The sequence below is a fragment of the Alligator mississippiensis genome, chromosome 1 (genome assembly GCF_030867095.1).
Source record: "Alligator mississippiensis isolate rAllMis1 chromosome 1, rAllMis1, whole genome shotgun sequence".
Taxonomy (NCBI): domain Eukaryota; kingdom Metazoa; phylum Chordata; order Crocodylia; family Alligatoridae; genus Alligator; species Alligator mississippiensis.
Genome location: NC_081824.1, coordinates 460,191,212 through 460,216,727, shown reverse-complemented (window position 1 = coordinate 460,216,727; position 25,516 = coordinate 460,191,212). Strand labels below are relative to the sequence as shown.

Below are 25,516 nucleotides of genomic sequence, written 5' to 3'. Positions count from 1 at the left end.
TAGCTAGAGATGAAAACCAAGGATCTGCAGAGCTTGCCTACAGCACCACAATTAAAGTATTTGGGTAGTTCTCCTCATTCATGTATGCCTGTGTTTGTTGAGCCTGGTGATCACTACCATGTGTGGGCTCTATCACTCCTATGGAGTCTCATGAAACACAATCAACTTGGTGAATTTCAAAAAAGATCACTACTTTTGCTTGTAATTAGCATATAGACTCCCAAGATAAAGTCTTGTGAATTTTGTTCATCTTGGCTAGGGACAGAATTTTCACAGAAACTGGTATAAGTGATCAGAAACTGGTTCAAACCTGTAACACAACAGAAGTTCAGTACACATAAGCCACTTCCAAAATGACCGAAACCAGTTAAGGTAAACCTGGTTGGATGTACTATTGGATTTCATTGATTTAGGTTTAATCAGTTGATTGAATTTCTGTCCCAGATCCCCTCCAGATTCAAGTTAACTCACAGTTCTCCAGCATCTCAGGATGCTTTGTACCTCCCCTATAAACCAGCCCCCACCCCAGAAGAGTGAATGGGCTAGCCTTGGCCCAAGCTGTCTGCTCCATCTGAGAAGAGAGGTGTGCTATAGTGCTTCCCAACTTTCACCCTGGGCCACTGCAGACATGTAGCTGCATTTCCGGAATCAAAAGTGAATGTCTGTTCACTTGCTTATTGGTTCAATCTACGAAGCTTGAACTAATCTACAAAGATTGAATTGATTCAACCTCAGGTTTTTGACTGTCTGTACTTAGCCCCTATGTTGTTTGCCACTTTCTTGGGCATATGATTTCTGTTCTTCTGTTCCTGCAAGTAAATACTGGTATATGTGAATCTCAAATTTCTCTCTCTCCAGTTTGCTAATGGGAGAGCTTGTAAATAAGAGTTTAAAAAGAGTATTTGTAACCTAGGTTGGCCTACTTTTAACACAGGACACATTAAAAATAAAGGCACAGGAGAGATCTCCAGTGTGCCATCAAGAGTTAACTATCACTATTTATAGAAAGCAATCAGTATTATGACTAAACCGAATGGCTGGTACATTTATGGAGAAACACCTTATTAATTTCCAGCTTTGTCAGACCTTTTAAAAGATATACTTTCTGGGTTTTTTTCAGATGTCTATATTTAAGCAAGTTTTTCCAATGTCAGTAGTCAATACACCATCATACACGCATATCAACAGCCAGAACCAGAACCTAAGCAAGAGATGTCAACTGAGCACAGTGGGTCAGGCCCCAATCTGGAGCATCTCACTTAGGACTATTCATTTCAATGGGAAATGTCTACAAAGTGTGTGTTCCAAAACTGGAATGACCTCTAGTTTGTATTTGCACTTGGCAAGTGCTACAAGTAACTGCAGTCTTGAGAGATTCCAAATCTGGTATTATCTTCATTTTATATACTTCTATGAGGAAAACTGCTGTCTTTCTGGTATTATAAAGTGCTCTCATGAGCTAGCTTCTAGGGTATTACCTCATACTGCCAGCTAGAGAGATTCTTAGACGCACGGTTGCAGTATTTTCAGTATCAGAAAGACACAAGAAGGGGAGATCTTTTTATAAAGACAGCTGCCTTAGCAGTATTTGAAATATAGCTAATTTGAGGATGGGGGAAAGAATGAATTCTATTCAGATTATTCAAACAAATTTCAATTCAGAACAAACAGAGAAAGAAAATGCAAATTTACTTCTTCAATGAAATTGGGGGAAGTTGTCCCTCCCCCATTTAAAACCTCCATCTTTATTACCAAAACTGCCACCAATATACTGAAATATAATCAGAATCTCTTTCCTACCATCTAGTGTGCTGATCTCCCTCTCAGATCAAACTGATTAATTGCTCAGTTACCTTTCTGCACCACTTCCAATCATTTGGCATACTTATTTTTACGGCTTATCCACATGCAGTTAACATCTCTTGATTTTTCTTTGATGGTAGTTTAATGAGAAAAATTCAAGTCATCAGTCATAGTTTTAAGGTTATTCTATGTCTGACAATTCAAAGGCTTGCACATACTATAATAACCATCATCCTTCTATTTGACAATCTCAAAGTGTTCTACCAGTTTTAATGACATGAGCCTCCTAGATAGCCACTGCGGGTGCCCTTTACAGAAATCCAGTTGTCTTGGGTAATGCTCTCTCAGCACTAGCAATATTTCCTATTGAGTATGCAATAATCAATAGAAATACTACGATCACAGTAGTGCCAAGAAGTCAATATTCTGCTAGGCATTTCATGTACATAAGATAAAGACCATACCCAAAGGAGCTTAGGATTGAAGAAATACAATTTTATTTCGAGAATTCTGCTAAACTGTCTAGTTATCCAAGACAAAACTGGTATATTAAGAGCAACTAGTGGAGGTAGATACAGACTATCCCTTTTAACTGTAGGGAAACTGAGATTCAAACTAGCACCAGCCAGGAAACAAGATGACCATTTCACAAAAAAACCCCAACCTGGACTTTTCAAAATATTCATTGATTCAGCATCAGACGTAGACTCTCTCTCTCTCTACCCCACTCACAAATGAAACAAGCACCTCCCAATAACTTGATGGGACTGATGATCACTGGTGATCACCCACGTTCACATCCTTGCTTTTCTCGATTCAGGGTGTTGAACAGTGCCTCACGTTCTGGATAACTACAGAACTACAGGTAACTACATGTTCGCTTAACTACAAAGCTGCAATGACTTCCTTTTCTTCCCCCGTGCCAAAATGTCATGGCAGACTTGTGAAAAGGGATACGTTCCCACAAAAGTTTCTATTCCAATGAAAAATTCCCAGGTTAAACCCAACACATTAAGTGTGTCTTCTTGATTGGTGCCATACAGAGCAAAACTCTCTCAGCTCCTGGACTCTTAACTGCAAGAAAGTCTTCTGTATGAATTTGCTATATTAATCTGTTGTTTTACATTATTAAACACACACAGCAAAATAACTATTATGTCTTCAGAAAAAATACGAAGAGGGCAAAGCCAACCAGTAATTATATTCAGCCAAGCCACCCCAATAATATAAACAGGACAAGTGCCAGTTTAAAGTTTACTTATTAATAGTTATGTTTCTAAGTCACATGTTCCTGTAGTTGCTATACTGAAGATGTCACCGTTGATCGGTCTCCAATCTTTGATGACCCTTGAGAATAAAAACCTCATAGAATGTGGGTTTCCTGTCACTGCTGGTTCACCACAGTGATTCATGGAAAGCATGCTGAATCAGTGGACGCACTTACCACCTATGTAACAGAGCCTAAAGGAAAAGTGCTGCCCATTTTTCTTCAGTGGCAAAATTAAAGAAAAAGAACAAGCTGAAGTGAAATATGTACTTCTATGTTTGGTTCTCATGACATTCCATCACATCGTGTCTTTTTAACATATTCGAAATAAAGCTCAGACAAGCATCCCCCCCAAAATTTTCAATCACAGCTCTCCAACATGAATGCTGTTACTGAACTGGAAGGTTTCTTAATTGCTTTATGAACATTCTAAGGATTAAGCAGGAATTAAGACAAAAGATTGATATGGAAGTTGTTCTGTAAAACACTTAAGAGGCATAAAAACTATTTTTTAAAAGTTCCTTTAAACTGTTATAGAATTCAATTGCAATGATTCAGTTTTCCATTAAATTCTACAACACTTTTTTATAGTTTCGTAAAATGAAAAAATAAAATAACCTATACAGGAATGCATGAGGATGCAAACATTTTACATGATGCATTGTAGCCTAGCTTCTAAACTTCTGCAAGTGCTTCTTGGGAACTTGTCCGTCACCTCCATTCTGTGAGGAGGCTGCTGGAAAGGACCTGTGGAAGGAGGTGGGTCGGGATTAATTATGTGCGGAGGAGCTACTTCCCTTTTTCCTCCATCCCTCTGAAGTGAGGCACATGTAGCATGGGAGTTGTACAGTACCATGGATGGTTGCTTTAGTACGACTGGCAAGGGAAACAAAAAAGAAAAGCAAAAAAAGTTTGATAAACCCACGTATAACTGGGGAAATTTCTAAGCACTCCTGTCAGCATGGATTAAAGGAAGAAAGAAAAAAAAATTCAAACAATTAAGATAATTTCATTGACCTTTGGATAAATTTTCCACAGCTTGGTTGCTTCAGATGCAATCATTCCTAGCTACTGCTCTGTGCTTTTTCAACCACTTTAGAATCCTGGCCAGAAAAGGCAACAATCTTTTCTTCTCCCACCCATAAAAACACTAATTTATTCTTGTTTATCACTTACTTCAGGTAAAAAGCATTTTCAGCTACCAGTGAATTCAGATGAAGGAGCAACTGTATGCTAGGTTGGTGATTATATTACATAGCACAATGAGATGCCAAAGACATAATAAAGCAACCTCTTCATGAATCCTTCTGCTACATCAAAGACAGAAAGGAAACCAAGGGAGCCATCACAGAGTAATGAAGGAAACTTTATAGCTTTATACTCTAGGCTCTTTCCCCAACCTAATATTCAGTTTCATGAAAAAGATGGAATTGCCCCATTTGAAAATGGTTCTTATCTGTTGCATTAACATAAAATGCATGACATATCTAATACATTCTTCCCATAACGCCAAAAAGGAGTTATTTATGTTGCTACATCAATGCCCATCACTGTAATTCTAACACATTTTAAGTTTTGTTTGTAGAGGCACAGTAACAGAAATAAAACTTATCTACAAAGACTTGCAAAAAAACCCCAAAACAAAAACAAACAAAAAACCCAGCTGGCTAAACATGCACATTGATTAATTAATTAACAGACCTTTTGATTAATGTTAAACAAAATAAGAAAAGCTGCCAGATACCCCCGACTATTTCTTTTTGATATAGCTGCTCCCCTTTGAAGGAATAGGGAGCCACACTTCAATACAGTTTCAACAAGTATTATGAAATACAATCTCCAACCGTTATAACACTTAGCATGTTATTACGTTCTGATTGGTCCCATACTAGATAAAATATACACAAAGCAAAAACGCAGTGGTTGTTTCAGAACCTAATGTGGTAGTCATAAAAATAATGCAGCACAGCAACAAGTTCAGCGGAGTGCTCCCTGAACACGCAAGATACCAGATGTACAGCTGTTTATTTTGCAAAATGAAAGGGCCATAAAGACTTCTGAAAGGATTATCTCCTGAGCATTTCAACGACTGACAAGCAAAGAAACGAGAGTCAAGAATGCCTGCATGAAATCATAAATAGCAATAGGTCAGTTTCAGGGTATTAGGAAATATAATCAGATACACGACAATATGTAGGCAGGCAGCTTACATCAAAGATAATGCTTATATTCCTATTACGAACATACCTTCTCTGCTTTTGCTTTCCTGGCGTTATGCACAAACCTGCGTCCCAGCTTCTTGGCATACCAAATAGAGGCAAACATTGTAGTGATGAGAAGGATTTCAGCCTGAATATGCAGCAGAATAAACTTCCACCAGAGCTCAGATACGAATCTAATAATGGGAGAGGTCTCACTACTACGCTGTTGCTTTGTCAGGTGCTCTCATGCTGGTTTCTGAAAAAACCCTTGTATGACCAGGCTGCAGGTGTATTTACATACTCGTAGCAGGAGGTCCAGGGTGAGGCATCTTTGCATCCAGCTCACATCCAGTCTGCTAAGTGCCTGTCTGCAGTTCTTTAGCACTGTCACCACAAACTACATGTGTGTCAGTATGAAGGGAAGCTGCAGTAAACTAGTGTAGCAGACAGCTCACCTCCTGCTTTTTGTGTTCTGAAATTTAACTCCTTGATTCTCTTAGGTTTGCCAGTATGCAATGGTAGTGACAGCAGTTTAACCATAAGATGCACTGGACTGCATGTAAAGAAAGGGGTGCTGAAAGAGCAGGAATGCATATTCCCCGTTAAGTAAAGGAACAGGTAATTTAGGGGTCCCAAATGCAATTAAAACATGAAAGAAAAACGGCTGTATAGATCTTGGATTACACTTTCTTGCAAGTTGTGTATAAGCACAGATGACTTTTTTTTTTTTGTTTAAATCCAGATTTTCCAGTCCACGAGTGAAAAACATCACAGCCATTCAGCTCACTTGCTGATACCACATATGGCTTCCTTAGGAGATTTAACACTCACTAGAGGATCTTTATTTTCTTTCTGAATTGCTCACTCTGAAACAAGCAGCTGACATTCTTTTATTTTCCTCTACAAGTTCTGCCTTACCTCTTTCTTTAATCACTAGGTATTGTACAAAGGACTGCTGAAGTGCTTAAAAATGCTTGTTTTTACAATGCAACAGCACTCGTCTCATTTCTTTTTTGCCAGGTATCTCAGATTTAACCCTTCGCCCTTCTCTGCAGTTACCATCTCCGATAAGCAACAAGCAGAAACTCATTCCTTTTTGGCTCCAGACTTCAGAGTAACAACCAGATGTTCCTCCCAGCCAGCAGCAGTATTCAAGCTGTGAATTTCCAGGGGCTTACAGCAGGATTTCACGTTTGATACTCCTCAACAAATCCTGTCCCATCTCTTCCAAGAATTTAGGGCCCATGAGCTTGGGAAGAAAAGGATTCCTCTTCTTCCCTCACCCAAACTCACAGGACCAACCCAAGTCACTCCAGCTGCACGCTGGTGTCCGAGATTCAGGCCTTAATGCACATAACTGGTCAATTCTGTTGAGACTGGAGATGGGTGAAAAGTCATCTTTCACCCATCTCCAATGGGAAACTGAGTGACTAACGTGAAAAACATGATTGGGGAGGGTGCCATGTTTTTTGATGACACCTGAAAAAATCTGACAAAAATATTCTAGCATTTAGTGACATCTTTTGCTAGAAAAAAAAATATCCCCCAACCACCTCTAATTAAGACATGCAATTAATTCTGCCAGTCATAATATCACAAGCCTGAGAAAGAGCAGTGAGAAAAAAGTCTGACTGATCTGATTGTGGTTGCTGTAAGGGAATAAGTCTCACAAGAGGCTAAGGTGCTCAATTCTCCTAGGTGCAAAGCCAATTGCATTGGCCATTGTATTCTTTACCTCCTTCATGGACAAATGGACTGAACCAGATAAAGGGATATTACAATATGAACCTTCCTGCACAAAGTTAATAATATTGAATTTTCCAGAGCATCTTTCTTGTTATATAAGAAGGGGGAAAAGACCTCACATTTAAAAAGCATAGTTACTACCTAGGACAGAACAGAAAAATAGAAGGGAAAAATGCAACATTACTGTGCTAGCTTTTTACTGCACTGCACATTTTAATGGGGAAAAAAGCTATACAACCTATATGTACACAAAATTGAACAAAACTCCCTGCCATCCCCAAGCTTTTAGAGGAGTGCTTTGAGATTGTTCCACTACCATCCAGTGGAGAACACAGGCTTTCAAGTCACTTTCAAGAGATTAGAAATAGTGGCCATTTCCCCCAACACACACACACAGGATGTCTTTTATGTATGCTCAGCTGCTGAGCAGCCAGTTAGAGGGAAAACAAAGTAAATGACAAAACCTATTTTCATTCATTATTTTAGTAACACTAATGCCTCTGCTGAGCTGTTTATTCATTAAAAAAATAGAGTAAAACCAAAGGTTTGAGCCGGCTGCTCACAGGAGCAACAAGAACTACAGCTTGCTCAGTGAAATGTTATGTTGCAAGGACAGAGGGATCCATGTGACTGAACAACAATACAACAGCAGAGGAGAGATAATCAGCTAAGAGCAAATTTTACGAAGGGGCTCCTTGCTGGGAGTGAGGGGGTGGTTTCAATCAAATGTTCACATCTATAACATATTAAATACTGTTCTCAGGTTTATATCAGCCAAGTCTGTCTCTTCACAGACAGACCTGTTGGTGCACAAACATAAAATGAAGTGGCTGATAGCCACCTCTGATAAATCCTATTATTCTTATGACACAGCTTCATAGCACTGAAATCAATGGCAAGTGGGGCTCAAAGTGTTGAAGTAGACTGTGATTTCAAAACGCCTGCCCCTTTGTTTGTACACTTTGTATCTCAGCATTTTGACTAACAGCCCCTTTTTCATTTTTTAATACTGCTTTTTTATTTAAGCAGCGTATATAAAGTAGCTCCGCCTAACTTTAGACAGGGCATTCATCTCTACTTGTTGAAGGATGACTTCTTTCAATGCATGAGTGGGGGCGTCATCCCCTCTATGGTGAAGATAGATGTCATCTCTATACCAAGCATGCAGTGTACAATATAGCATCTTCCTCTCTCTCACCTGTTTTTGAGTAGATATGCAATTGTAAACACCATACATGTCCTACAAAAAGGAAGACAGCTTCAAAACTATAACTTAACCTGACAACAAGGCAATTTTTATAGGAATAGAAAGGCACTCACATTGGGACAGGTTAGACATTTAGGGTCTGAAGAGATGGAAAGGCTCTCCTTCTCTCAGTGCAACAAGTAGAATTAAATGCAGTAACTTTGTTAGTGTCTGTGCCAAAGGGCTCTGGTAGGGAGCCCAAAAATCAGCTATGGCATGCCCACTCTACACACCAAAATGGAGGTCTTGTAGCCACTTGAGCCCAGCACTGGGCACAAGTCTGGACGCATATCTGAAACAGCAAAATTACTGGCATGCACTCAGTGCCACAATATGGTAGCTCCAGCAAATGTGTTTCAGAGGATAGTATCTGTGGAGCGGTATCATGTCTCAATGAAGCACTCCTTAGCAGAAAAGATCATTAAGGTGGTCATGCCACAGCAGAGAGGACAGTTGGTAGGCAACATGGCCCTTCTCTGGAGGTTTGCAGTTTTTCATTCGCTACGGCTTGTATTTTATAGAAGGGAAAACTAAGTTTAAGAGTTAAATGATTCATCATAGGGCATGCTAGTCAGTCGGCTGCAGTCAAGAACAGAACCCAGGAATTATGACTCACAATCACACACAGAGAAGGAAAAGCAAATTGGAAAAAGAGAGACTTTAGGATAAGAAACTGAAAAGGAGGGAAGATTAAACAATTTACAGGGAAGAAAGAAGAGGCCCGCTTTCTTCCCTTCCCCTTTTCTTGTATCTCCACTTCATTAACCCTTCTCTCCTGGCCAATTACTTCCTTCTACAAATCCGCCTCTGCAACTCAGTGCCAAAATACGAAATCCATCCTTATGTCTATACAAACACTTAAAATGTAAGCAAGTACTGTACGCAATATGGTATTGTGGTGCTATTGTAAGTGAACGAGAAAAGTTTTAAACTTAGCCGATTCTTTCCTTTCTTTACTTTCATTTGGCTAAACCTTGGAATGGAGACAGGCTTAATTGTGGTACTTAATTTTGATTTTACAAATTGATTTTCCACTCTAGTTTCTGCTGGTACTGAGGAAACTCTAGTGAATCACACGATTAATATTGCGAGCTTTAGCAATCTAACACAAACAAATAAACAACTTGAAAAATACCAATTTATTCTTACCTTTGCTCATAGTTCAGCACAAATTCTTCCTAACTAACAAGTTTCCCGTGTTAAATTTTTAAACTTTCCCTCAGCTGTTTAAGTTAAGACTATGAAACTGAAGTGGCACTTAAGGCCCCCAGTGCGCCACTACGCTACTCACATTCCTGTAACAAATCAAAGTAAGGAGCATACAGTTAACTTCATTTTGGTATCTGTAAGGCAAAAACTCCCACAGGAAGGAATAAAAACCTGTACAAATTATCCTTGGGGAGGGAAAAAAAGAGAACAAGCCACATGTTAAAAATAGTAATTATGTACATTACCAGTGCACTTCTGGGAAGTGCTTGAAGAATAAGTTCATGATAGCCACATAAAAACCAAGCCAGAACTGACTCCAGTGGGAGGTGGCTCATATCCATACTATAATAGATCCTCATACCTTATCATGTAATTTGAGTGCCTCACAATCTTTAACGTATTTATCCTCCAAACAGCTCTTTGGGGTAGGGAAATCCTATTATCCATTTTACAGTCAGCAACTGTGTCATTAAAAGGCTAAGGGCAAGATGCCAAAAAAGGGTTTGAACGTCTAAAAAGCCTCCCAATCATACCCATCCAGAATGGTTACCGTTGTGGATAAGCCAACACCTCAAAGCCTTATGCCTAGGCCTGTCCAGTATTCATAAACTAACCATCTCCACACCTAAATCCCCTGAGGGAACCAACCCCATAGGTATGTTTGGAGCTCACCACACCCACAGCCCACACCAATGCATTTAAATCCAGCAGATATGGGCACTTCCATTCAAAAAACCAATGGGGAGCAGGCACTGCCCATTTGATAAAAAATAATGTCATAACGGGAACATTTGCCCAGGATGTGGGGAACCCACATTTTAGTCCCTCTTCAGCTTGAGAGCATTCAAACTCACCACCTACGCAAGACTGCTTCAACCACTACTCTAAAGGCTGGGATCGAGTAAGGGCACCCGGCACCTCTTTTCATGTGCAGAAGGCAGGCAAGATTCATGGTGCCATATCATAGACAAAAGGGAGCATGTCTATTGCCAAGAGATGAGAGCACTTCCCTGATAAGCGGTATGGTCCCTCCTTCCAACACCGCTTACATATTTTCAGCAAATCAATCATTAATGTAAAATGCATTATTTATGATAATTTTAAAAATAAATCATAATAACATTGCTGGACTTTCCAATGCCTGGATTTGTGCCTAAAAAGCAAAAGGCTTTTGAAAAAAATTATGAAGCAAAATGAAAGGAAGATCTACTAACTACCTTCCCTAAAATTACCATTATGTACAGATAATCTAATTCTAAATAAGAGGAACTCACAGGAAGAACGTTCACTCAGGATTCAATGGATTTTGCAGACAGAAATATAGTCCTTCCAAAATCACTTCATTACTCCATATTTTGTATCTTGAGTGAAGTACAGAGAAGAAAGATTATCTTGTGGTGAAACAGAAATTGGGCTGTCAAATTGGTCAACTGACTGTTCAAATATTGTGAATTTACCAGTCAGTTGACTGCATGTTTTTTGGCCAGTCAAATATTATAGCAATTTTACAAAAAAACTACTTTTTAAAACTAGTTTTCTGGACAGAAATATGATTTAAAAAAATTTTTTGATAGATTTCTTAGTGGAATTTTTTTGTTTTTCTGTGTATTATTTGGACCTACTAGTAATTTTTTTACAATTTTGACTAATAGTTGACTAGTCAATTCACCAAACTTTATTGAACTTGTCAAATAGCCAACCTTAAACAGAAATAATACTGTTGCACAGAGGGAGACCAGAACTCATCTCTCAACTCTGCCACCTGAACTTGGACAACTTCGAGCTGCCGCTACCAACTGGTAAAATAAAGATATCACCCTACTATGGTAAACTGGGGCACCAAATGGGAAAAAAAGCAACCCCCCAAAAATCTAATAATGTATGTGAAATATTTAGATATCAGGAGTGATAAGACAAGTTACAGCACCTATGTTTGTAGAGTCCAGTACAATCCAGACTGAAAGATTTAAACCACATCATAATGGAAATAATTATACCTTGGGCTTTATAAAAATATATGAAGAATATTATTGCCTCCATTTCCATCTATGAGTAAGAAAATAGGATGTCAAGGAAGACAGATTTATTACTACAACTAACAGTAAGCAGCAGGGGCCCTAACAGGCAGTCCAACCTGGGCTAATTGCATAACTAGCTGCATCTGCCTGGCAGCCTTACCCCGGGTAATGAACCAGCTCTCCACTGTCTGAGCCTCCTGATTGGGTGCTGGGGCCAGTGGCCTCCCCATTTAGTTCCACCTGTGGCAGCAGGCTGTAGGCTAGTCAATATTTCTTCTGAAGGTCTGCTGTGGTACGCCTCTCTGATCCTGTAATCAGGGCTCTCTGATGCCTGACCTGGCTCGGCTGTTCCTGGACTTCAACTTTTTTGGATAGCCCCTTTGGATGTGATAACCTGATGTCTGACTCTCAGTTCACCCTCACTATGTTTCTGACTCCCAGTATACTCTGATTTGGGCTCAGCACCTTGGCATACCCTGACTTGGTTCTAGCTGCTGGCGTAACCTGACTTCAGCTCTGTCTCCTGGGTCATCTGTCTTCTGACCCTTGAACCTAGACTTGGCCTATGATTTGGACTCTGCTCCTGAATTCTCTTGGTCTCTGATTCTGGGCCCTTGATTCACCCTGTGATCCGGTCTCTGCCCTTCTCATGTAGCCCAACCATTAGACCAGACCACACATGACCTCCCTGTGAGTTCTCAAAGCAAGAAAGTCAAGCCTTAGAAAACATATTAACTATGCTTACTATCTATTTGAAAAAAAAAATCCACCACCATTCTGATTAATAAGCGGAACCATTTACTAATGGAAAGCAGAAGACCTCCTGCTGGTTCACCCTCATTATGTTTCTGATAATACACAGACCTGGCCAACAATAATGTATTTTTGCACATGCCCCCAAATAAGACCCACGCTTTGTTTTGGGAAGGCAGAATGAAGGAAACAAGATTTTCTAGAGTCATAGCTGCGCCAATCTGGGACAGAGCCGAACCTCAAGCTGACTCACTCTCCCTTTTCTGCTCATGTAAAAGCAGAAACCCTAGCTGCTGTTGAAGACTGGTCTCCATGGGTGGATTTATGATTTTAAAAAGGAAATGACTCTCTGGAGCTGTGAAAGAGGAGATAAGAAACCAGGAGTTGCTAGTAGACTGGAAAATTGCCCTAAGAAAAGTTACCTTGATTAGTGGAATATCACGATCATTAGAAAATGAGAGACTGTCATTAACCCTGTGAAATGAAGAACAATGAGCCATTAAGTCAACTAACTCCCTCAGCTGCCTGAAAAGAAATACTGCTGTTGCCTCCTGGTAGAGTGGGAATGAAAGCAGATACTTCTAGCCTGGGCATAAAAAAAATCACCTTCCCTGCTTAAGACATCTACATGAATGTAGGAGGGTTGCCTTTAGGGGAAATGGTACATATGGTATACGAGTAAATATGATAATATAACACTCTTTAGTGCATCTAGACATGCAATTAATGTACACAAATAAACTCCGGCTTTTATTCATGCACAGCATGTGGAACCGAGTCAGAGAACCCTGAGCTGGCAGGGAACCCCGGGATCAGCCTGCCAGCCCAGGGCTACTCTGACCAGGCTCCACGTGCTGTGGAGCAGCTGGCTGAGGCACAAGGATACTTCAGTGAGGGAGCTGCCTGCCGGTACTACAATGTACTACAATGTAGTACTACAGTGTAGTACCAGCAGGTAGTACCTGGTACTACAGTGAGGGGGCTGCCTGCCAGATGGCCCCATACTGAAGTACCCTGTGCCACAGCCAGCCTGGGCAGCATCTACGTGTGCACTGCTGTGCACAAAAAGTGTGTAGACAGAAGTGCAGCTCTCCACTGTAACTGGGAACATTTTGTAGGAAGTGTTCTGAGTTACAATGATCCCCCGGAACAAACAGAAGTTCACTGTTGATTCCAGGGGGAGGGGAATCTGGCTGCTGGCTACGCCTGTAGCTGGTTTTCCCTAGCAATGACCCCTCCTCTCTCCTGCTAAGGGAGGCTCGAATACACCCACTCCACCCTCTGGCAGGTGCTGAAAAACTCCCAGACAGAACTCACTCCATTCCCTTTCCCCGCTCCCACTCTGAAAAAAAACTCAAGGTTGTCACGCAATGCAGACAGACATTGCAGAAAATGCTCTGTTTTGAAACATCTTCATCTGACCCCTGATGCAATGAAGAGCCAGATTTTCACATGATTGGCTAGTTTTAAAGTGGTCTGCAGCTGTGCACTTGTGTTTGGTCCCAGCTATAAACTGCTTTCTTGCTAATTGTCACTTCTGTCTGCACCCAAAACTTCCACAGCAGTATTTTACAAGTACTACCCTGCTGCAGACTTTATTAGTTTTGTGCACCTTAATAGGGGTGCATATATAGATGCTGAGATGGTTACTGAGCAGTTAATTAGTCAACTGTGCAGTAAACTGTGTAAGGTGCTCCACCTTGGGAGGAAAAACCAGCATCATACTTATAGCATCACACTCAGTAGCACCATGACTGAAAGAGACTTGGGGGTCTTGACTGGCCACAAGATGAACATGAACCACCAATGCGGTGCCATGGCCCACAAAGCAAACCAAACTCTGGCATGCATTCACCGAGGCATCTGAATCAAAACCAGGAACGTCATCCTCCCACTCTGCTCAGCCTTAGTGAGGACGCAGCTGGAGTACTGTGTCCAGTTTTGGGCCCCCCACTTCAGGAGGGACATGGATAAGCTTGAGAGTGTTCAGAGGAGAGCCACCTGCATGATCAAAAACCAAGAGAACAAGCCTTATGAGGAGAGGCTGAGGGACATGGGACTCTTCAGCCTGGAGAAGAGAAGGCTCAGGGTGGGACTTGGTGGCAGCCTATAAGTACATAAGGCGGGTGCACCAGGATCTGGGAGAACAGTGGTTCACCGGGGCTCCCCAAGGGATAACAAGGTCTAACAGCCACAAACTTCTGGTAACCCAATTTAGACTGGAGAGCTGGACTTGATCTTGCAAGGTCCCTTCCAGCTCCTAATGTCTATGAATCTATAAACATCTCATGTAGACCTGTCCTTTAGCACCAGTCCTCCATACTGTGGCGTACTTGTTACCTCGTGTATAAGATAGGCATAATATATGGACACATGCAATCAGCAGCTTCCAAAAGTTCCCTTAAAGTTCTCTGCAGAGGATTTGGTATTCTGAAAACCTTAAGAATTTCTGAAGCAGGAGAAGTGGGAGACATGCCAACTAAAGCCAATTAAAAAATAAACAAATGAAGGCTTAAAGATTTCACAGGTTTGTTTTTTTTTTAATAACTTGTCATTTCTTTAAAATTTTTGAAGTCTTTCAAATTTAAATAAAAATATTTTAAACCTGAAATATCCTGACAGAAAAATGAGATTTTTTTGCTCAAGCTGTAAAATTGACAATCTCTTTTAATAAACATAAAACAAAGAACATTTCAACCAGCTCCAATACTGACAATATTGGGAATGTAAACTGTGTGGAGACACAGTCTTCAGCCAGCAGAATTCACTTTCTCTCTCATGCAGAGGGACACAGAGAGGGAGAGAAAGAGGGACAGCTCCACAATGATCTTTTAGAGAAATAGTTTACTTTTACTGCAAAATTTCATGACAAAGCTGACTATCTTCACACTCCTCTACCAAATCCATTACACTACTCTAGACTCTTCAGTATTCCTTTCATGTGGCATTTATGCTTTAGGGAGACAGCAGAATGACCTCAGTAGAGAAATACTAGAAAAGGCTTATGTTTTTCTTCCCAAAGAACTTTAAATCAACTTCCTAGATCTCATACGTGGATGTTTCAAAACCAATATGCAAGGAAGATAAGGGACAATTTCTACACATTCTGACCCCAAATAGACACACAGGCTGCCAACTGATGTGCTCATTCATGTTCTAATTAGAACATGTTGGATTCATGGTCTAATTAGAGTGCTCCAGCATCACCTCACTCTCACCTTTATTAAACCCCGCTTAAATTTCAAAACGGCCATGGGGGTGCTTTAACTAGATCTCATCACTTATCAAATGAGCTTTAGTAAAAGTGCCCCTACAGCCATTTTGAAATGGGGAGGATGGGGTCCTTAATACACATAATGGTGAGCAGTTTTAATTAAAGCAACTGGTCTAGGAACTGGTCTAATTAAAATGCCTCCCCCCCCACACACATACCCCCCCCTACACCGAACATGAGTATAGGCACTAAATTTACTTTACTGGCTTTTCATGATGTATCTCTTTACCCCCCATAAACCAGCATGCCACAGAAAGTGGCAATTTGTTATCCCTGTACTCTTTGCGGGCTTAGTTAGTTAGGCGCTATGGTTTAAGCCATAGATCAAGGTAAGGCTTCTATCCTCTTACTTCAGGCCTAGCAAATTAAGCAAGAAGTTTCCTGGAAAAACAGAACAAAAAAACTCTCAAATATTTCCAAATGACATGAGAGTACCTGTACAAGAATCATCATTGGCTATGAATGTGCAAAAAAAGAATATATTACCGGGCGGTGGGGCAGGAAGGGTCTGTAAAGTGTGTGTGGGAGGATTCTTAATGCCATTATGGGAAAATTATGACAACCAGAGATTCCATTACCTAATGTAATTAACTTGTTTCATGAATTAATCTGTTTCTTGGTTAAGTGAAAAATCTCCAAAATCACTAAATCCAGCCATTCAGAAATAAGAACAAGAATGACCTGGAGAGGGAAGGATATTGTGGAGAGGAAAGGATATTCTGGGGGCTGATATCTTTTACTGGACTGACTGCATGGTTGGGAAGAGATTTCAGACTACCTTTCAGGCTATTTGAAGAGTACTTTGTACTCAAAAGTTTGTCTAAAATCTCTTCCCAACCATGTATTTGGTCCAATAAAAGATATAACCCCACTAAATATCCTTGCCTCTCATGTATTTCTGGACCATTATGGCTACAGCATCAATCCAATGTTACCCTCATGTGTAAAAATCAGATTAGCAGTTCACTGTCTCAGTGGCTAGGGACAGACATTACACATAAACTGATTTAAGTGATCAGAACCTAGTTTAAACCCATAACAGAACAGACATCCAGTGTGCATAAGTCAGTTTGAAAATGGCTGGAACTGGATTGAGATAAATCTGGTTGAATGTAGTAGCAGACTTAACTGATTTGGGTCAAAACAGTTAATGCAATGTCTGTCCCAGACCCTTCCTAGTTTAAGTCAAACCAGAGTCCCCCAGCATCCCAGATGCTTTGCAGCCCTCGGAGTGGTTCTCTGATCCATAGCAGGACTGGCCCTGCCCCTCTCCCTGGCTGGAGCTCCAGCAGAGACTGCAGGCACAGCAGTGTCTGTCTGGCTTCCCCTGCCCACCCTCCACCACTCCCTGCTCAAGCAGGGACTCCTCCCTCCCCTCTCCCACAGCATGGACCGTAGACAGCATGTGGTATACTAGTTAATGCTGAAAAGTATCTGTGTAAGGCAGACAGGACAGTGGCAGACAGGACAGTGTCTGCTTAGGGATTTTTGGAGCTAATCAACAGGTAACTGGTAATACCCCTCTGTTTCTTCCTTGGAAAAAGTTGTTTAAGAGCTTCAACTAATGAGAGAGGCTTTTGTTTTCTTGATGGGGTGCTAAACACTACGTTATCAACTTCCTGCTGGCTCCCTAATGGGTCAGGAGCAGCAAGACAGATGTGGAAAACCCCTCCCTAATCAGAATGTTCTGCCAGGGCCTGGCCACACACTCAGCACTGTAGAAGGGAAGGGAAGGCTGCTCTAGTGCCCCCTAGCTTCTAGCCTGAGCCACTTCAGGCATATGCCTGAATTTTCTCACTCCAGAAACAATGTCTGTGCACTTTCGAAACTGGTTCAGCCTAGCCATGTTAGACCAACCAGCAAAGATTGAATCACTTCAGGCTCAGGTTTTTTGAATGTCTGTCCCTAGCCAGTGAGAGCATAGCATCTCTTTCACAGATGGCAGCTCCGCATTTTTATCATGAGCCTTAAAATATTTGATATTTTATATCAAATGTCTAGATTCAAGCAATTTCACGATAATCTGATCTTTTTACATTTATGTATTTGCACTTATCTTTTTTAGCTTTAGTAGTTATGCAGGGTGGGAGGAGGGGAGCTCAAAATGTTTCTGTCCTACAAGCTCAGAAAATTGAAGGCAACCAAGCAAAACAATAAAGAACTGAAAATGTATCACTGTTCTTTTTTAAAATAGAAGGATAATGTTTTTCAAGCTAATCTTTTGATTTGTGGAGTCCGATTTCTGATTCTGGACATGCAAGACTGATCAGGAAAAGGAAGCAATGCTAGAAATGTGTAGCCCAAACTGGGTTTAATCACAGACGCAAGTCCAAGCTTTCTTCCCCGCTTCAATTAGAAAGGATTATTCAAGAAATATATAAATCAGAAAGTTCAGCACCAGAGCAGTGTCATATTCTTTCAAAGAATTTTGAGGATAAATACACAAGTTAGGTCTCACTCTTGTTTCCTTCCTATGTCAGCCATCACAGCACTGAGGAAATCTCTCATCTTATCTCTCAGTGGCAGGCAGTTGGAGAAGAAGGAGCCCTGCTGTTGGATAACAACTGCACTACACACACACATGAGTGGACACGAGATACAGGAGCTAAAGCTCAAGAAGCAAATTGTGTGTAGTTATTGCATGGACACATAAACAGACACAAAAGACACGTCTCCTCCCCTAATCCTGCACATTTGTACAAGGACGTCTCAGGTAGCAGGGACTACTCACTTCAGTACCCTTTGGATCAGTAGCCTCAGAAAAATCCTAAAGTCACAGCTCCTGATATCTCCATACCAACAAGTGGAAGAGAGACACTCATAGGGCCAACATACTGCATGCTAACTGACAAGACAGATCTTCAGCTACTACTCATGCCAAAAGAGATCAGTGCATAGAAGAACAAGAAAGCAGAGTAAGTGGAAAACTCAACTAGAAATCAGACATTCATATTAATCAAATACTCCCTTCAAAGGAGTATCAAACTCTCCTGGGACATCAGTACCCATGGGTAAGCAGGGATCCCCAAAGCTGGGAGGATAGCAAGGAGTTCAAACAGAAATGCAGGAACATCACAATAGAAAATCCTTTGTTTTGTGGCAGGAGGCTACCTAGCACAGGTAGGCTAGGCCAATGAATTTACTCAACAAGAACAACTCATACTTACCTTTCTTCCCATGTCTACAAGAGCTGGGAGGCTGAACATCCTTTGCACGGGGGGGGGGGTTGGGACAGGATGAAAGTGAGTTTCATTGATAGGCAGCCTCATACACACTTTGTCTCCATATAGCACATTCTCTGAGCAAGCTCACTGTTTTGCAGCAGCTCACCACTAATGGGATTAGTGGAGGGATGTTAAAAATACAGCACATCCGCCCATGGACCGGATCCAGCTCCTAGAGGGGCTGGGAATTTGGCAGTATGGTGCAGCCTTTCACCCTATCATGGTGTGCCTGCTCCACCACTGCTGCCACTTTCCCCATTGCTCTGTCTGGTTCCAGCTTATGGGGCCCCTAGAGGTCTAGGTCCATCCTGGGGGCCACCCAGGACAACCCTGGATCATTTATTTGTATCCATGGATCCACAGACGTTAGGGCTGGAAGGGATCTCAAAGATCATCAAGTCCAGCCCCCTGCCCCAGGGGCAGGAAGTCAGCTAGGGTCATTAGGGTCAGCTAGGTATTATAGTAGGGTCCAAGCATCAAATCATAATCAGAGCCCTGTTTTGCTAGAAACACAACATACTAAAACAGTGAGTTCTCAGCAAATCTGCCATGGTACTCTAACTCTTTCCCCCCCACTGCAGAGCACATGTATAGATGCGCTTAGGCTGCAGGGGGTACTGCTCCAATCCTTTCATCGGTATCCTTATCTAACTTGTGTAAGTTTCAAGTTTCTGGAGCAGCTCTTTCAATGATCTGGAAATATTAAAGGGTACGTATACCAATCTCCAAATCCTCTCCACTGAAATTTTCTAACAGATTTTGCAGTAGGCACAGAATCTCCCAGAACTTCCCTGTTGAGCACCTGAGTGGCTATTTACATCCATAAGAGGTTTTGAAAACTACAGTTTAAGTGACATTCCCAACTCCCATACCCCTACACAATGGAGTCTTTGGCAGACCTGGAATCACAACTTGGGTGGGTTCAGTCCCACACCTGCTGAACTATGCCATCTCTTCTGCTGTAGCTGTACAGCAATACAAGCACCTACAGCTTGCTCACATGTGTGGGTGATTTGTTTTGATTCACAAGATGAAATAAAGCAGATGGAATAATCTTTCCGCCTTGGACGGTCTCAATCTCAGGAGGACTAAATTACAACAACCTTCTGATTATCTCTTCTAGTATGAAGACTACATCACTAATAAAGCACAAGATCCAGTATGACAACATCAATTCTTTCCATGGAAGCATTGCCAGGTAGTGCTTCTAGAAGACAGCTCAATAATGGGAGTCCTTATTTACTTCTTCCTCTCAGACAGCAGTTGGAAAAAGAGCAGAAAGTCTCTACGCCACTCAGGACACGGCACCAGTTTTTTCTTCATGGTATCTAAATCTCATGTTCCTTTGTCCCTTGTGAGATGGCACTGAACATTAGAAAGCAGACCAGTAGGAGGTGAGTTTCCAACTGCTTCTTGAAAAGGGCACAAAATCTACATTTTGATCTCCCTGCCTTCCTTCTTTTAAATATATTTTGGAGTGCCAGATGTCACGTGCTGAAGACAAAATGTTGCATCTTCAATAAGAGGCAGGCTGAACATAGATTCATAGATTCATAGATGTTAGGGTCGGAAGGGACCTCAATAGATCATCAAGTCCGACCCCCTGCATAAGCAGGAAAGAGTGCTGGGTCTAGATGACCCCAGCTAGATACTCGTCTAACCTCCTCTTGAAGACCCCCAGGGTAGGGGAGAGCACCACCTCCCTTGGGAGCCCGTTCCAGACCTTGGCCACTCGAACTGTGAAGAAGTTCTTCCTTATGTCCAGTCTAAATCTGCTCTCTACTAGCTTGTGGCCATTGTTTCTTGTAACCCCCGGGGGCGCCTTGGTGAATAAATCCTCACCAATTCCCTTCTGTGCCCCCGTGATGAACTTATAGGCAGCCACAAGGTCGCCTCTCAACCTTCTCTTGCGGAGGCTGAAAAGGTCCAGTTTCTCTAGTCTCTCCTCGTAGGGCTTGGTCTGCAGGCCCTTGACCATACGAGTTGCCCTTCGCTGTACCCTCTCCAGGTTATCCGCATCCTTCTTGAAGTGCGGCGCCCAGAATTGCACGCAGTACTCCAATTGCGGTCTGACCAACGCCCTATAGAGGGGAAGTATCACCTCCCTGGACCTATTTGTCATGCATCTGCTGATGCACGATAAAGTGCCATTGGCTTTTCTGATGGCTTCGTCACACTGCCGGTTCATGTTCATCTTGGAGTCCACTAGGACTCCAAGATCCCTTTCCACCTCTGTGCCACCCAGCAGGTCATTCTCTAGGCTGTAGGTGTGCTGGACATTTTTCCTCCCTAGGTGCAGCACTTTGCATTTCTCCTTGTTGAACTGCATCCTGTTGTTTTCTGCCCACTTGTCCAACCTATCCAGGTCTGCCTGCAGCTGTTCCCTGCCCTCCGGCGTGTCCACTTCTCCCCATAGCTTTGTGTCATCTGCAAACTTGGACAGAGTACATTTCACTCCCACGTCCAAGTCGCTGATGAAGACATTAAAGAGTATCGGTCCAAGGACCGAACCCTGCGGGACCCCACTGCCCACACCCTTCCAGGTCGAGACCGACCCATCTACCACGACTCTTTGGGTGCGACCCTCTAGCCAATTCGCCACCCACCAGACTGTGCAGTCATCCACATCACAGCCTCTTAACTTGTTCACCAGTATGGGATGGGATACCGTATTGAAGGCCTTCCTGAAGTCTAAGTATACGACATCCACCCCTCCTCCTGTGTCCAGGCGTTTCATAACCTGGTCATAGAAAGAGACTAGGTTGGTCAGGCACGATCTGCCCGCCACAAACCCATGCTGGTTTCCCCTCAGCATAATTTGCCCTGCCGGGCTCTCACAAATGTGAGCCTTGATAATTTTTTCAAATACTTTACCAAGGATGGAGGTGAGACTGACCGGCCTATAGTTGCCCAGGTCCTCCTTCCTCCCCTTTTTGAAAATGGGGACCACGTTAGCCCTTTTCCAGTCCTCCGGGACTTGGCCCGTGCGCCACGAGCGTTCGAATATTCCCGCCAGTGGCTCTGCAATGATGTCGGCCAGTGCCTTCAGCACCCTCGGATGGAGCCCATCCGGGCCTGCCGACTTAAAGGCATCCAGTTCTTCCAAGTGACTCTGCACCACCTCAGGATCTAAGTATGGAAGTCTGGCACCTTGCTGCTGCCTCTCTACAACCCCAGTGAGAGACTTGTCGTGCCCCTCACTTAGGAACACTGAGGCAAAGAACTTGTTGAGGAGTTCAGCCTTGTCCCCCCTATCTGTCACCAATTGTTTCTGCCCATTTAGCAGCGGTCCTATTCCTCCCTGGGCCTTCCTTTTATTCCCAATATATCTAAAAAACAATTTCTTGTTGTCTTTTACTTGGGTTGCCATCCTCAGCTCCATGGTAGCTTTGGCCCGCCTAACTGCCTCCCTACAAGCACGAGCAGAGGAGGTATATTCATCTTTAGTGATCTCACCCTGTTTCCACTTTTTATGTGCTCCCCTTTTGGCCCTTAGGCTGCCCTGGATTTCTCTGGTCAGCCATGGAAGCCTCCTGGCCCCTTTCCCTCTTTTGCCTTGCTCGGGGATTGTCTTGCTTTGTGCCCAAAGGATCGTTTCCTTTAGGCACAGCCACCCTTCTTGGGCACCCATCCCATCAAAACTCCTACTCTGCAGTGCTTCCTTGACTAATCGCCTGAGTGCATTGAGATCAGCTTTCCTAAAGTCTAGCACTTTCACCCTACTAGTTACCTTACCCACACGCCGTCTTATGTTGAATTCTATTATAAGGTGATCACTGTCTCCCAGATAGCTACCGATCTGGAGGTCCCCTATCATGTCATCTCCCGTTGCCAATACCAGATCCAGTATGGCATTCCCCCTAGTGGGACCATGCACCTCCTGTGTCAGGTGGAGGTCCTGTACACAGGTTAGAAACCTGCGTGAGCAATGGGACCTTGCTATCTGCGTCTCCCAGCAGATGTCCGGGTAGTTTAGGTCCCCCATGACTACCGCCTCTTTAGCTTTTATGGTCTCCGAGAGTTGCCTCAGGAGCCCCGCATCTATTTCTTCCCCTTGGTGTGGGGGTCTGTAACAGACCCCTACCACCAAATCCCTTTCTCCTTGCCCCCCATGTAGCCTAACCCACAATCCTTCTACTTCCTCAACCTCGGATTCTGTCTTGATGAGGGTTGATGTGTATTGCTAGTGGACTAGTAATAGTGATGCATACTAAATCCAGGATAAAAATGTCAATGCAATAGAAAAAAATATTATAGTAAACCTACAAAAACATAAGCTTACTTATTTCTAATAGAATCTGGCCCAAAAATATATTGAGAGACACTGTTCATTTGAGAGTCCAAGATAACAAGATGAGTTGTAGGCCATTCACAGTAAAGAAGAGGCTTCAGAAGACAAAGTTAATTTCTCCGCAACAGTTACTGATGCATTGTTGCCCAGAAGTGAGAGAAAAAAGGTTGACAAACTATAATCTGATTTATGGTAACATTTAAAAAATGTGACCTTTTTGGTTTATGTGCATTGATAAGCTCTACTAAGAGCAACAAAATATAGTCTCAAAGTGATATGGAATGTTATTTTTAATATCACCCATATGCCCTTCCTCTGTCTCCTCTAAAAAACAGGATTTTAAATGCAATTTGATGGTAAATCACAGCTATCATAAAAATATAACCATGTTTAAAGTTCCAGATGTTCTTAATGCATCTCTTATTACCGTAAGATTTGTACTTGATTAATATGATCTGCCAAATTCATCCCTGAAATTGAAGTGAACATTAACACAAGGGATGTCTGTGGCCTTAATGGGTTTGAGGACTTTTTGTAAATCCCTTCATGAAATATAACTTATTTTTAAGGCATTTTTACTTAGCCAGGTTTGGGAGTACATCGGAAGATTCTCTAAAATGCCCACCCCCCTCCAGTTCAATAAAAATAGGCAAGCAGGAACAATCTGCATTCATTTATAAATAAATAGTGACTATCATTTAAAAAACATAACTGAAATCTAATCCTACATGGATGAAGAGAAGTTGTGCAAGAACTAGCAATTCATCCTTTATTCAGCAGCAAGGATACAGCACAGCACCCCAAGCTACAATCATTTTTCTTGCATGAAGTTTTAAATTATATATATTCAATTGTGATTAAATCATTTCCCCACTTCTGTTTTGGGAAGTATATTAGGATTATTTACCAGGGCTTTAATTCCTTCCATAGAGATGGAAGAATGATTCTGAATAGCTCCAACAGATTCTGTATTATTTTCGTTATGCTGAACTGGAATAGACCAAAGTGCTATCCATATAGGACCTGAAATACAAAAATTCAATGAAATGCATAACTTTAATTAGACTGCAGCTGAGCAGAACTGCTCATCTGGCTTGCTTACCAGCTGGTGCAAATCTCTTAGGGGAGGGGCATATTTTCCCAAACATTGCAAAAAGGCCACACGCTGAGAAACACAGGATTTGTATAAAGGCAGGTAGGCTAGGGAATGTATTTCTGATTTACAAAGACAATTTGGTGGTGAGGTGGCCTGCCTGCCATTATGTGGGAAGAGGCTTAGAAAGTCTATTGATTGATATTGTATTACACAAATACAATATATAGTGAGTTAAACTGTCACCTTCTATAAACAGCTTCACATGGACACTGTGAACAAGTTCACGAATAATAGTCTCTGACAACATTCAGAAACGAATACACCCGTAGTTCTCCAAAAAAAAAAGTAGCTGAAGCCAAAGAAGAGGATAAAGTGATGGAGCCAACTTAAAGCACCAATCTGTCTCCAAGACAAATTTACAGACTCTGGCCAAGTAACAAGGGAAATAGGAGTAGAGAAGCTAAAGTGCCAAAGACAGGGGTGTGTCTGATATGCAGTTGTGACTCAATATTTCCAGAATTGCTGCACAAGACAGATGTCACAACCTTTAACACAATCTTACCGGCTAACAATGTCAGATGTCTTCTGTCTCCACTTGGAAAACTGCTTGAATCACATCATAAACAGAGCTCAAAGTCTGCCAAACTGTACACGTTTGAAAGCCATAGATGCGGGTCCTGTATCGAGCTAAAACTAGCAGAGGAGCCCAAGAATATCCAGCAGAAGAATTCTACGGTTGGAAGTCACGCACAAAAACAAGTACTTAAAAGTCACAGTAAATCAGTATATTCTCCGTACATGCATGCTGTGCACACAGTCAGACTAACAGACTCACATTCGTGTGACCACATCTCCTTTTCCACTTCGCTGTTTGTTCTTCATCTTTGTGCATCTTGCCTAGCTTTTAACTAATGCATCAAACTTGCTGAGGCAGAGTAAATAGTTCAAGAATGAAAACACGGTTCTTTCCACATACTCCCCTCCACCCTCAGATCTACAGTGCAGAAAAGAGCAGGTTAAATCACTGGTCAGAGAAATGGTTGCAATATTTGTACACTTCTTAGTGGAACGGTGCTCCTGTCTGGTTGGGCGCCGCAAAGCAACCCCTCAATATGAAGAGTCACTGCCAACCAATGAACTCTCCATTCGCCACTGAGTGTGAACTGACTGTACCTTTGGTTCACTCCATATTAGAGGGCACGTTCCAGAGCTATGCTGCCAAAAACACAAACACAGCTTCCAGGTTCCTCACCCAGAGGCTTATCTAGAAGAGGTATACAGGAGCAAAAACACAGCATCTATCTCAATGCCCTTAACTCAATGCCCTTTCTTCACTGCTTCCACAAAATGCTGAATTCCTACTTGGTTCCACTTGGGCCATCGCCTCA

General features: G+C 42.1%; 1 protein-coding gene across 6 annotated transcripts in view; it reads right to left on the bottom strand.

The window, feature by feature from the left end:
- Nucleotides 1-25,516, bottom strand: part of DLG2 (discs large MAGUK scaffold protein 2) — a 1,595,452-nt gene that overhangs the window by 781,620 nt on the left and 788,316 nt on the right. Inside the window, exon 1 of one of the 6 annotated variants that reach the window (XM_059722028.1) lies at nucleotides 5,318-5,464. The exons of the other annotated variants lie outside the window; for them this stretch is intronic. Within the exon in view, the coding sequence (XP_059578011.1) occupies nucleotides 5,318-5,395 (78 nt within the window). The 5' untranslated portion in view covers nucleotides 5,396-5,464. Of the gene's footprint in view, nucleotides 1-5,317; nucleotides 5,465-25,516 lie in introns of those variants that run through there. 6 annotated transcript variants of the gene reach the window in all.